Genomic DNA, 14,328 nt, shown 5'->3' on the forward strand with positions numbered 1-14,328 from the left:
TGCTGACCTCCACCCCTTGGTTGCCTTTCCACCGATCCCAAGTGCCTGCAAACACCTTGGCGGGATAACAGCATTCCAGTAGAAAACTGTGAAAGTGAGAGGAAGTCCACTGAGCAATGACAGGGGTGTTTTATTTCCAGCCCCTGTGACAGCTCAGGATTAAATGGATTTTCATTGTTCTTTCCCTACTGCAATTTGGACACAATGCCAGTGTAAGTGCACCCGGGGTTTTATTTGGTGCTGCCCCCCCCCGTCTGCAAGGCTGGTATTCTCCCACTAGCTGCCTGCTCTAAATATGGCCATGGCCAGTGTGTCAATAATCCCCCTCTTTAAGGGACCTGCAAACATTAGTGTTGGGACATTCTTGCTGTTCAGATGTCTAGCTGACGTCTGATGCTTAAAACGGAGCATGCTTTCATCCCTTCATGCATTGTCGTAAGCCCCCGATGATTACTCTTAAAAGGGTGCCTCTGGCTATGCAGGGAAACAGTTGCTGACCACACGAGACACAGCTTGCTTGCTGCAGCCTTCTTGAATGCCTGGTCACTTTACCTCTGTACCAGCCTGACCAAGCAGGATCATGTCTACCTTTGGGTATAGAAGAGAGCTCAGTAAATATGAAGACATTGATGAAGATGAGCTCCTCGCTTCTCTCACTGAAGAGGAGCTGAAGGAGCTGGAGCGGGAGCTAGAGGACATAGAGCCAGACCGTAACCTTCCCGTGGGACAACGGCAGAAGAGCCTGACTGAGAAAACACCGACAGGGACTTTCAGCAGGGAAGCGCTGATGGCCTACTGGGAGAGGGAGACCAAGAAACTCCTAGAAAAAGAGAGGTTGGGTGCATGCGAGAAGGTAAGATGCTATTTGGTTTTATTCTTCATTGGTGATCTCACTCAGTGATTTAATTCCCTTTCAGTCTCTTGTAGCGTTTTTAAGAACATTGTTAGCCATACCTCTGTGCCTGCTAAAGCGCTGAGTATTAGCTCAGGGAGTTTTTGCTTTCTCTGGAGGTACCTTAAATGCTCAGTTCAGAAGAAAAGAAAGTTCCATAAAAACTATCACTAGTGATCAAGACAGGAAAAAATTCAAAGGGCATGGCATGCTAGAAATTATTAATATGTAGAGATGTGGGCTTTTGGATAGCATTTGGTTTTTTAAGATAGCTACACAAAATGCCTTTTCCTTTCCTTAAAAAACAGCCAGTATTGCCTGCTGAGAAGCATGTCAGGAAGATAATTTTGAATACATGTTATGTCAGAAGTTGAGTAAGTGGATGCCAGGCTTTGTGCTTGTTGGAAGAAAGCTGCGTTGCAGTCAGCAGCTTGTGTTGCTTTGTCCGTGCTGAGGATCCTTGGCATGGTTCAGGAGTCTTCTGGCAACTGTTGTCAGAGGGCAGCTGTACATTATTTGAAAAGTGGCCTGGGATAGAGTCATCAGTCAAACCATTTAACTGCATTTCCAAAAAATCAACTAATAGTGTTTGTTAGGCAACTCATCCCCCAAAATAAAAATGTTACTAATAAAGGCCATTTCCTGAACTGCAAATGAACGGTACAGCTGGGCATGAGTGAAGGGCTCAGTCTTGGCAAGCAGTGAGCACTCTCAGTCTCAGCTGATGTCCATGTTGGCACCCTGATCCTCGCTAAAAGTATTTGTGAGACTGAGCCAAATCAAAAAGCAACTTCTATTTTCATGATGGCTCCGTGTAATTTCAAAGCAGAGTGGGGACTTGGGAATTTTTAGTCACTGCTTCATACCAAGCTCTTACTCTGTTTATAGGGACACATTTTCCCATGTTTAAGCAGAAAGTAATACAACAAAGGCAAAGACAGCAAAACTGAATCAAAACATATAACAGCCTTGATTCAGGAGCTTGGTTCGTTTGCAAGGAAATAATTGCAGTTTATACATTAGATAAAATATCCTCCTAAAGGAAAGTCAGATGGATTAAATTACCCTGCAATATCCAGCGTGTTTTTATATGTAAGTGTTTTCTCTTGCTTGTGAATGGTGGTATAAGGTCTTTGCAGGCAAGTGCACAGACCAGTAGCTGTCATCAGACCATTAGTATCAGCTTGCAGACATTGACTTCACTCCCTGTTTGTCAGTCCTAGAGAGTAAATGGCAAGATTAATGTTTATTTCCAGCTTAGCCTGGAACTCGAAACTTGGGCAGTTTTAAAAAACCTGCTGAACAGGTCTAGTTTGGTGTCTTATATAATGGCAGGATCATTCTTTTTTTTCTTTTTCCATGTATATATAGCATTAATGATGGGTACTGGCTAAACCTCAAAGTCCTGGCAAAAGACTTTGTACTTTTTGATCTGAGAAAAAACTCCCTAAATGCATCCTTAAATAAGAAAAGGTTACTGTGCTGATATAGAGGGCACAAAAACTGTCCACTGAAGGCAATAAGAAAGCTCCTTGAAAGCAATTTTCTTCTTGCTTTCAGCTGTCTGGAAATTATACACCTTTATCTAAGATGGTTATTCATGCTCCTTCTATAGTTAGTGGTGAGAGATCAGCTGGTCCAAAAGGCAAACAACTTGCAGATAGCCTTTTAGGGTGAATAACTTGTCCTCCAGAAATATTTACCTCTGCATTGACTCTCTTAGTCCTAACTTTTCATCAAATTTCTCCCCCAAACTAAGGTGAAGCCCTGCAGGCTACCTGCAGCAGTCCTGTACCACAGTGCTCCCACAGTAAGAATACATCTCTGTATCAAATTTCAAAATTATCATGTAGATTATTATGACACCAGACAATGTATGTGACAGGAAATGAAATTCCACCTTTGACCTCAGAAATGCCACTAAAAAAAAAAAAAAAGTGTTTTTTTATTAATCTAGCATCATTAAACATATCAACAGTGCATTTAAAGGCACCTCCTTCTGTTCATCTGTAGTATATATTCCTAGAGATATAAAACCAAAGCCATGAAGACAGGGTTTTAGGTACCTGGTATTTTCAGGTCTTAAAGCCCTACACATATATAGAAGCTCCAGATATAAGTGTTATTCCCATAATAAGCCTATAGGTAGCACAGTATCTCTCAGCATAAGGGCCTTGCTGCACCTGTTCTACAGGAGAAGCAGTGGGGCTGGATCCTGCAAGACCTCTGTGTGCAGCCCAGTGCAATCAGACCCTGTCAGCCCCCCAGGCACTGAATGCTCAGGAACATCAGGCAGAAACAGCTCAATGTCCTGTCACAGTTCTGCAAACATTACAGTTAGCATCTTTTTTGCATATGTCCCAACACAGAATTCTGCTGAAGATTGTGAAATAGTACCATGCATTTTAACAATTCTCTATTTTCAGAGCCAGATAATTAAGCAAACCTAAAACTGCACAGGTTGTCTAAAAATAGGCTGTCCTGTTAGTAACACTTTTGTATTCCAAAACAGAACTGCTGTGTCTCTGTAGAGTGTACTCACTTTGGAAAATACACTCTAGTGTTTTACAAAGATTAAAACACAAATGTTGCTAAAGTAGTGCATACAGAACAACTACGATTCATCCAAAATTTTATAAACATTTACAGTTGTAAAGAAAAATACATGCCTATAGTTTTTCCAGTAGACAAAACATGACATGGAAGATCTTTTTGAGCAAGAGGTTTAAGGTTTGTTGTAGATTCTGGGTTCAGTCACACCCCATAGATCCCCACCGCACTACTGGAGTCCTCCATGTGGAGAGTGAGGCTTTCCTGGGGCGAACACCTCTTCCTGCTCCTCTGCAGAGAATTCTCTTTTGCCACCGTAACTGCTGAAGGCAACAAGCAGAACTTTGGGGCATGGTTCCGAATTTGCCTTCCAGGTACTCACCAAACATACTAAAATAACCTCGTATTTCAGAAAAACAATGTGTTTGCTCTGTAGACAATGAGTTATAACAGTTTACAGTGTGGCAGCTGACCTGCAACAGCTGGCAGTGAGCACCAGCTTAGCTCTTGACAAACATGAAGAAATTCAGGGGTTATTGACATGTGGTTACATGTTACCTGTGGGAATGCATCTGAATCCTTTCTTAACAAGTAGTTCATTAGTACGTACAGCCCATGCAGTGCATCCAGAGTATTTTTGACATGACTTCTGTAATTCTGTATTGTTTTGCATGCTGGTATACAAGATTATGCATGCAGACACTATTTGTATTTTAAAGCATGGCAACCTTTAATCTTCTAGGCATACTAACATATGCAAGGCAGCCTGAGATGCCTGCTCCTCATGAAATGAAGAAGCTTGTTGCTCCTGTCCATTCTGAAATTGTTGTCTTATGTTTCTGCTGTCAAGAATCCAAATTATATCCCCTTGTGGATATGCCAACACATAGAAAACATGAAATATGTCTGTGTCGTAATACCTTGTATCAAGTTTTCTCTTGGCAGAAATCACTGACATTGGTAAAGTGGTTGCAATTTATGCTAAGCATTTTCTAAAGAATGTAAAAGAAATAATGTTAAAAAGGTGTTAGGTGAAACATTTTCTGTTCTCCTAACTGTATCTGTTTCTTTTTAGCTTTCTACATTAACTTATATAGTTTCTTATAATTGTTCCTGTGCCAAAAGACAGTACTTACATTACTTCAATCATGTTTAATGTGCACACCTACATTCCTGTTCAGGATTCCGAGCAAGAGGAAGACAATTCAGAAGAACTTCAAGAAGAGTGTTTCACAGAAAGCAATAGTGAAGTGTCTGAGGAGGCATATACTGAAGAGGATGATGAAGAAGAAGATGAGGAAGATGAAGATGAGAGTGATGATGAGAATGAGGAAGAGCAAAATGCTGCAGCTGGTGAAAGACCTGATTACGGCAAGCATTCTGACCACATCAGACACAAAAAGTGTAATGGTGCAAAGGACAATGAAAACTTCCTCAATGGCCATGATGGAAAAGACAGCGATAATCAGAGCTTAAAAAGCAGTGCCATCCACCCTTGTGGAAATCCAACAGTTATTGAAGATGCTTTGGAAAAAGTTAGGAGCAATGACCCTGACACCACAGAGGTCAATCTGAACAACATTGAAAACATCACTTCACAGATGCTTATACAATTTTCTCAAGCCCTGAGGGACAACACAGTGGTTAAGTCATTCAGCCTGGCTAACACCCACGCTGATGACAATGTGGCAATAGCTATTGCTGGTATGTTAAAGGTAAATCAGCATATAACTAGTCTGAATATTGAGTCAAATTTTATCACAGGCAAAGGCGTGCTGGCCATCATGAGAGCTTTGCAGCATAACAAGGTTCTGACAGAGCTGCGGTTCCACAATCAAAGGCACATCATGGGCAGCCAGGTGGAAATGGACATAGTCAAACTGTTGAAAGAGAACACCACTCTGGTAAAGCTGGGGTACCACTTTGACCTTGCTGGCCCAAGAATGAGCATGACGAGTATCCTGACAAGAAATATGGATAAACAGAGGCAAAAGCGTATGCAGGAGCAGCGGCAACAAGAGTCAGGTTGTGATGGAGCCGTCAGTCCAAAGACCAAAGTTTTGCAGAAGGGGACACCTCGGTCCTCACCTTATGTGTCACCTAAAACCTCACCATGGTCTTCCCCAAAGCTCCCTAAGAAAGCACTGCCAGTGAAATGCCAGCCTTCAGCACCTGCACCCCCACCTCCCCCACCCCCTTGCCCCCCACCTCCCCCTCCCCCTCCTCCTCCTCCAGTTATTCCACAGAAGAAGGCACCAACCAGGAATATAGCTGAAGTCATCAAACAGCAAGAAAGCTCAAAAAAAGCCTTACATAATGGACAGAAAAAGAAAAAAGGCAAAAAAAGCAGAAAACATGAGAATAGCATATTGAAAGAAATTAAAGATTCTCTAAAATCAGTCTCGGACAGAAAATCAGAGGAAGGTTCACGACCCTCCACCCGTCCATCCACCCCACAAAGGTCTCTCCATGACAACCTTATGGAAGCAATTCGGGCAAGCAGCATAAAGCAATTAAGGCGGGTAAGTAAGAGATCCTAGTTCAGTAGCTGATTGTGGCCTGACTATAGCGCAAGCTCAGTTAATTTTAGTACACACATTAAGTAAAAAAAAAAAAAAAAATCTTAGAAACGTAAGTATAATAAAGCACTTGGGAGGAGGTTTGCCTCTGATTGGGCTTTTCTCAGCGCAGTAATTTCTGTCTGACTGTGATTTTAACAGAAAGTGGGGTACTTTCCCAGGCTCAGTCTTGTTATGGGAGATAATGTGTAGTACAGAGCTCTTGGCAGTGTATGTCTGGCTGGAATTTCAGGAATTTTGCCATCTAGACTGTACAACAAATGTAATGAATGCCCTTCTCACCCCTGTTTTATAGGTCGAGGTACCAGAAGCCCTTCGGTGAAAGCCTGGATGACAAAAGAAGCAGAGCAGTGGTCAAGGGGGAGGCTGCTTGTCCTTTCACTGTTGGTGACATAGACTGTCTAGAAAGCTGCTTCCAAAGTACACTCTTAGATTCAAGCCATTTCTCTTTTATTTCAAAGAAATAAACCTGCTAAATACAAAATAATGCTTTAAGGATCCATTTGCATTGTAATCTGTAAATATGGAAATAATTTTCTTTTTTATTTAATGAGATTTATATTGAGAAGCTGTTGCTTATTTAGATATTCTTGTCAATATCTGATTGCACATCACTGGACAAGTTCTTTACACTGAGATGTAATAGTTTACCAGCCTGTGGTTTCTTTTTTTTTTTTTTCCCATGAATTTACAATAAATGTGGTTTGAAGCTTTCAAGCAGACACGTAGTCCTGGATTTCTGTGAGTGAAAACCCACCAGATGGTTGCATCAAGCTCATGAGCGTTTGGGAAGTCTCCTGGGAAAGAACCTGAGATCTTTCTCAGCTGCACTTGAGCCTGTGTGGAGGATAGTACCTGAGCCCATATGTTAGTGCAGTTTCATATTGACATTGGAAAAAATGGTTCATAAGGCTATATACCACTAAAACTAAGCTAGGGATTGTGTCAGGTCACCGATGTTACACACCAGGTCCTGAACATTGGCCTAAAGAACTGGGAGATGAATAGAGCTGTAGTTCACCTTGACTTACAGGCTGAAAGTTAACGTCAGTATTTTAAGGATGCAGCAGAGTTATTCAAGTGAGATCCATTTGGTACAAGTGCTGTCTATAGTCAGACCTAACCCCAGTGCAGACATCCAGTCAGACAGAGAAACTTGAAAAGCAGTCTACCATCCAGGTGGAAAAAGGCTTTCCTATGGTATCAGTTGAACAACAAGCAGGGTGTGAACTGTCAATATGATAGAGTGGAAGCAGAGCCAACATCATTTGGAGATGCACGACTGGAGGTATCACATCGCAGGCAATGGCACGAATAGCCCTTCTTCGTGTAGCACTAGACATCTCCCTGTCAGATTAGTTATGGTTCTGGGTGCTTCAGCTAGTGTGAAGGCAGTGATAACATGAAGGAAACTGAGTAGTGGCCAAAATGTTGAAAGGCGAGAAGAGAGATATGTTCAGAAGCACTACTAAGTATTAATTAGTTAGCTCATTGCAACTATAAATAACAGAATTAGTATTTCTTTTATATAAAGCCACATCAAAGAGAATTACTTCAGGTTACCCAGTAGTGGTACTGAAAAAATATGGGTAAGTTTGTACCTGCAAGTATTAATGAGACAGATTTTCCCAGAAATAGGAACAAATTACTGGAGGGAAATTAAGCATAATGGAGAGGGAATCTTCCGATGAATTGTCAGAAATGTTACTGCCATGGCAAGAAAACAGTGGACACCTTTTTCTTTTGTATTTATTGACCAGAACATACCAAAAGCAATTTATAACTAACTGAAACACTTCCTGACAATTTTCTTCTTGCTCAGGATCACAACAACTCATGAGTATTTCTAGATCCAGTATTACAGGAAATATGGTATGTACAATTGGTCTTTAGCTGCCTTTATAATTTCATAGGCTCCCATAGCATCAAAATCGACCCATGGTCAATCTCCCATGGCCAAATGGAAGCTGGGGCTTGGGATCTTCTGAGAATGGAAGCAGTACTGGAATGCAGATCACAGTCAGGATACAGACCTGTGACCCCAGGCCTTGTCCACAGAAACTTGTGAAGGATGAGAAACATCCTGGGTGTTTAATCAAAAGGCAAAAGCATCTAAGCAGCTGCAAGGGAAAATAAAAGGCAATGAAGTAACTCAGGGAAAGCACAGTGGAGAGGATTTGGACAAGACAAGTGAATGTATTTAAGGAACAATACCATACTTTTGAGGAAAGAAGTAGAGTGACGAGGGAGGAAACTGTATGAGAGGTAGAAAATTATATAGAAAAAGAAGGTGATAAAGAAGAAAATGAATATTGAAAAGTGGCAGATGAAAGAAGAGAAAAATGTGGAAGAAGAAAAAGCCTTGAGAAAAAGGAAAAGGGAAGGTAGAATTCATCTTTCAGGTTGGTAAGAGCTGTTGGAATTACCCTTTTGAGGAAGGAGGATGATGGGCACAGCTCCTATGAAGATTTGTCCAGAGCTACTGCCTATGGTGGCTGTCAAGTGGCCATGGGCCCTCTCAGGTGTGAGCCCTGCTCTGAGGTGTTGAGCAGTTGCGGAAGCGGCGGCCGCGTGCAGTTGTCGAAGCTCCTGCAGCACACTCCCTCACCATGTGTCAAGTCCTGTGCCTTAGCCAAAGTCTAATCTGGGCAATTACCTTCTGCCTACATACATTTCACGGCAGTTTCCCTTGGAGGCATTTCAAGGCATGGCTCCTATTTGCAGAGCCACAAGGCATCCCCAAACACCTTGTTAAGGTCTTGATGCCCCACTGAAGGGAAAGCCAGTCCCCTTCCCTCCTCGGTGTCAGCTCTGCTGCCAGTGGTCCTGAGCTTCCTCACAGATGTGTCCAAGAAGCAATCTCTTTTCCATTCAAACAGGCAAGTATGACAAGCATCCAGACTCCTCTGGGAGCTACTGTGCTGCCTTCCTGGGCAGCAATATGGTTTAGCAGGAGCCAGGAGGTGCCAAGGCGTGTTTCCGGCTTGGGAACAGACACCCCTAGGCCATTTCCCCTGGGGCCCAGGTCCTGCCCATAAGCTCAGTTCACTTCTTTTTGGTCACAGGGAGATAAATGATCTCTGCTGGAGGCCTCTTGTTTGGCCTGCAGGAAAGGTGTCAGCTCCTGCACATCCTGTGCTAGGCTCCCATCCAAGTTGGACACGGGAGCCCCAGGATGCAGGTATGCTCCTCGTTTGGACTCCTAAGGCTCCTGCAGTGGGTGGACATCCATTTTCTGTGGAAGACCAGTCAGAGAAACAAACACATCAAAATCCAGCATCCGTGTGTTTCATGTGTAACATGGAACAGCTCAGCACTGTGAGGCCGCGCCTCGAATCCTGTACCCATCACTGCAAGAAGGGCATGGAGGTGCTGGAGCATGTCTGGAGAAGGACAACAGAGCTGGTGAAGAGTCTAGACAGAGAGTCATATGAGGGGTGGCTGAGAGAGCTGGGGGTGTTCAGCCTGGAGAGAAGGAGGCTCTGGACAACTACCTGAAAGAAGGCTGTAGCCAGGTGGGAGTCAGTCTCTTCCAGATAACAAGTGACAGTACAAGAGGAAATGCCCTCAAATTTCACCAGGTGAAGTTTAGACTGGTTATTAAAAAAAATTTCTTCAGCAAAATGGTGATTAAGTGCCCAGGGAAGTGGTGGAAGTGTTCAAAAAATGTGTAGGTGTGGTGCTTCGTGACATAGTTTAGAGGTGGACCTGGCAGTGCTGGGTTAAGGGTTAGACTCAATCTTAGAGGACTTTTCCAACCTTAATGATTCTGTGGTTCTGTGAAAGAGCTGACCTTTGAAAGCACCAGAAATATCAGAGCCTGACTGCTACCTGTAATTCCAGTATGTGGCCCTTTAGTTCATGTCACACTACCAAGGGAAGTGTCTGAAATTATAGAAAGAAAATGAGCTCATAAAAGAGCAAGAAATTTTAAATTTTATTTTCACATCTTCTGGAAGTTTCCTGTCTCCTTCTTAGTCCGTTGTTGATGTTCTGGACAGTGACCCACCTTGCTGGGGCTTGGCTGAGGACAAAGGTGCTGGTCCAACTGCCCTGCAGAGGTGCTTCCTTCCCACCAGACAGGGCAGGTGGCCATAGGGTCTCCTGCCAGGTGAAGCCACATCCATTTCTGGAGGCCGAGTCTGTGCTGCACAGAACGGGGGAGCCAGAAGAGCTGGTGTGGGACAGTCCCTGTGCATGATGTGGGAGAATGAATGTCCTGAGAGGCTGGGAGGCAGAGGGGAGTGGGCAGCTGTAGCCAAGGCCTCTCCCTTGCCCACATGGTAGCACAACACAGTTACAACTTGAAGAACACAGCAGAAGCTGTAAGTATTGCAGACTTCCACGCCACCACTAGTACAGCTTCCTCAGAAGTCCTCCAGTTCAATGAAGTAATGCTTAAGGCAGAGCAGCTCCACACCCGAAACAGAGAGGACTTGTCTGCAGGCTGTTTAGAGAGTGACAGGAATGACCACCATGAGTTAGCCATGAAGGGAGTACTTGCAGTCCCTGGATGTAAGCGGAGAGGTAGCTCCAAACACTATTTTCACAGGTGCGGGCCCAAGTGAAAGAGCATCTGGAAGGGTGTGTACAATTTCAGTAACTAACAGCCAGGAAAAATAGTTTTGAATTGGAAGAGGGACAGAAAATGGCTGGGATAATTGGGAAACTGAAGAGGCTGTCCTGTGAGAGAGATGAGAACAGGTGGTGGGATCAATCTAGCCAAACAAAGGCTCAAAGGGATTTCAGCTCATGTCTATAAATACCTCAGCGTAGAAAGAGCTACAGGACACGGTTAGCAGTAGAAAAAAAAGAAAGACAGAAACTGTGCATGACTGCATTTGGATCAGAAATTAGATGACATGTCCAAACTCTTAAAATGAGAAGGTTCTTGGAACAGCCTTCCCATTAAAAAAGAAAGAGCAAATTCTTACTGTTACAATAATGCAAGAAGCTTGTGAAAATGGTAGTGTGCTTTGGTGTTTTCAGAAGCAGAAGCCTGAAACTGGTAACACAGAAGCTCTGCCATTATTAAATTAATGCTCTTAGATGTGATAACTCCACAGGATCTGCAACCTGGAATAGTACTGAAAGTTGTAAAATTCTCCTACAATTTGTAGTAAGATGCTTTATTTTCAAATCCATGTAAGTCAGATGTAACTTTAGAAAAAGACTATCAGATGGAAACCAAAGTCTTCTATTAGATTCTGGCTTAATACCATCCACACCTGATGCTGACAGGAAACTAATAATTTACTAGAGGGAGTAAAATTTGGTTCACATATTGATAAGCCCAGCACTGTACATACACTCTCTGGTTCTGACAGATCCATGTGTCCAATGCTGCACTTAGAACATAATAAATTTTTAGATTCATTCCCCAAAAGTTGTAACACAAGTTTACTTTGACTTGCCAATTCAATTACTTGATTTTGATGTTCTTAAATAGGATAGTGATAATTGTGCCATACACATAAGGAGAAATTTTCCTGCACCCAGGAAAAAAAGCCTTGCTTAGAAAATAAATTGTGTGCCTGTGTCACTGAGAAGATGTTTTTTACAAGCACCTGGTGATTTGTGGTGGCCCCTTTTATGTAATAGCATGAGATATTTTTCTTTTCATACATGTAAAATATCTGCCCACTCACAGTGTTTCAAGTTAGGCACTAAATGAAGTTTCCGTTCGGGACTGTGATTTTTGCAGTACTTTGGTAATTTTATTTTATCTGACAGTTCTCTTGCTCCAGGTAGTACAGAGGACTCATGTTTAAAAGCTGTTAACTCAGAAAATACCATTATCAAGGGAAAACATCTCAATATCCTACCTCTTGGGTGGGATTTGAGCTTCCTAGTCCTCAGTCTCACCCTGAGCTGCCAAGACCTGAAGCCAGAAAGGAGGAGAGTAGAGTCAAGGGGTGCTGTCACAGCTTGGGTGGGCAAAGTGAAGGTGTGAAGCTGGACAAAGCAAGGGGGTGACTGGTAGGGATGGGGCAGCTCCCAGCATGGACTGACCATTTCCCCCAGCTCCACGCTGCTCCCTGACTTTCCAGGGCTGTCCTGCAAGGGCAGCATGGGCTGAAGGTCCGTGGTGGTTTTGGGTCTGCTGGGTGGATGCAACCTTGTGGTGAAACTGGAAGGCGAAGGAGAGAACTGCAGTGAGAGCACAGCAGCTGAGGGCTTTCTTTCTGTGGAGGTAGTGGAAAAATAGGGCAACTGTCATGCACAGGCTGCAGGGTAGCTGGGGCACTATCAGACCCAGATGTAACTGTTCTGTGTGAAAAGGATGGATCAGTCCAAAAGAAAAATGGAGATATGAAAAAATTCTGTCACTGTGGAAAGCAAGGAAACAGTCTATCTGCCAGATGTATTTATTTCTGTCTATAACCTTTGACTACTTTCAGCTTCAAATTAATACGAATTTTATAAAGCCTTTTTAATGGCAAAAAAATTTGAGTTATTTTCTACAGAACTATAACACAGGAAAAGAAGTTTTTCTTTCATTAAAATAGAGTCACAGTAAAAATTCTTACTGAGTGTCTGGTAAGAGCCCAAACATGTGTTTCAAAGCCAAGACTGAGGGTTATGTCCTGGGCTGTTTGTGTACTCTGGGGTATATTTTTTAATTTGTTGTGCCTCTACTTTGCCTTGGAGACATCAGTACTGATCCATCTCACAGTACTGCAAGGTTATGTTCACATAGACTGAAGTGTGCTCCAGGATCCTCAGGCATAAAATACCATTGGATTCATTATTACTATATTTATTTTATTTTTATTTTTGCTAACAGAATGCTTTGACTGGTGGAATATAAGTGACTATGATCATTGTCAGTGCATTTCTAAATGGTGAGAGAAGCACAGCCCATGATCCAATGCAGGAAATTTTGTAAATGCAGATGAGGCAAGCCATGAGGACAGGAGTCTCACAGCTGACCTGGCTGTGAAAGAATGCCTGTGGAAAGGAAAACATGCCATTTCTGCCATTTCCTCACCTAAGAAACAAGTGTATAAGGAACTGACAGTCAGAAATGCTTATGAACTCTGAGGAGGATAAATTTGGGATGATTCCCAGGAGTGGCCTAGAAGACATTTCACCAAACTAACCAGGTACAGCCTCTACGCATGAGACGATTTTTCTTGTGTGGGATGTACTTGAAGTTTCAATTCTATATGTAAGAAATTAATTCCTTCTGCACCCCATTATGCCCTTCTGCTCAGAGCATTAGGTCAGCCCACCCGTGAGGGACTAAATATTTCTGGGGCTTTTCTTTCCAGGTTTTTTTTCCAAGAAACATTTGGAGCTATAGCTGTATTTTTTAATTATCATACTCATGAGTGTTCTTGAGGGCTGTCAATGAGCTACAGTTAAAGCAGTGAATTTTGCAGGCACCTGAAGGAAGTGTTTATGTGTACACAGTGTGGGGTCAGCCCTGTCGCTGGGTCTCAGCTTACTGCTCTCTAAATCTGTGACACATGCACGTGTTGCTGTGTTTCACAAACAAGTTGGAGGGCAACAGCGCTCGGGTTTCATGTGCTCTTGATCACTTCTGCCAAATTCCAGCTCTTTGTTTTCCTCTTCACCAAGTGGGCCCTGACCATGGCATGTTAGTCTCAGCTGCAGAGGGTGGGCAGGCACAGGCAAACTCTGCCCATATTGTGAGTGGTGAGACAGGCACCAGCACCATTCCAAAAGGTTTGTTGTGACTGCGCAGTTTGTGACACAAACTTTCATCCCAGTGTAGCATGGGTTTGGGTGTGTTACAAGCCCTTGTTACAAGATTTATGTCATCCCATGCCAGGATTATCTTCTGTCTAGCCACTCACGAGCTAAACTTTTCAGTCTCTGCTATAGTTTAAAGTGACTGAAATCAGTTTGAGATCCAATCACTCCAAACATCCTAGTAGTTGGATTTTAGGTGTGACACCAGCTGGTACAGCTCACAGACAATTTTGCAGCTCTGGACATGCACTGCAGTAATAAATCACAACAAAAAGGAAGACTGTTCCAGTTTGTTTCCCTAGTCCTCTCATTGCAGTTTCAGAGCTGTGTGGCTGGTGCAAAGGAGATGCTGAGAACCTCTAGCTAGAAACAGAGGGAGGACAGTATTGGGCAGCAAGGATTTAGCTTGGATTAAATTTTTCTGGATCAGTATTCTAGGTCTTTGTGACAAAGGAGCCACAGATGTTGATAGTTGATAGCCCAGCACAGCTGAGCAGCCTGAATAACCCCACCACTGGCTCCCACTCTCAAATTCCCACTGCAAAGAATCCCACAGGTCACATGGAGAGCTGAGCTCACAGCTGGGTG

General features: G+C 43.1%; 1 protein-coding gene across 1 annotated transcript; it reads left to right on the forward strand.

The window, feature by feature from the left end:
- The first annotated feature begins 217 nt into the window (after positions 1-217).
- LMOD2 (leiomodin 2) lies at positions 218-6,743 on the forward strand. The gene is made up of 3 exons (XM_042018175.1): positions 218-853; positions 4,624-5,964; positions 6,317-6,743. Exons 1-3 carry the CDS (start codon positions 581-583, stop codon positions 6,341-6,343), a joined length of 1,641 nt encoding a protein of 546 aa, XP_041874109.1. The 5' UTR covers positions 218-580; the 3' UTR covers positions 6,344-6,743.
- Positions 6,744-14,328: the final 7,585 nt, after the last annotated feature.

Source organism: Corvus kubaryi, unplaced genomic scaffold, assembly GCF_017639235.1.
Source record: "Corvus kubaryi isolate FWS band 111438036 unplaced genomic scaffold, C.kubaryi_AGA036_p1.0 137, whole genome shotgun sequence".
Lineage (NCBI taxonomy): Eukaryota > Metazoa > Chordata > Aves > Passeriformes > Corvidae > Corvus > Corvus kubaryi.

What these genes read in the sequence shown, in the direction of transcription:
- LMOD2 (XM_042018175.1), top strand. Translation starts at nt 581, where the DNA reads ATGTCTACCTTTGGGTATAGAAGAGAGCTCAGTAAATATGAAGACATT. An exon ending in GGTTGGGTGCATGCGAGAAG is followed by an intron (nt 854 to 4,623) that starts GTAAGATGCTAT and finishes ATTCCTGTTCAG; the next exon opens with GATTCCGAGCAAGAGGAAGA. An exon ending in GCATAAAGCAATTAAGGCGG is followed by an intron (nt 5,965 to 6,316) that starts GTAAGTAAGAGA and finishes CCTGTTTTATAG; the next exon opens with GTCGAGGTACCAGAAGCCCT.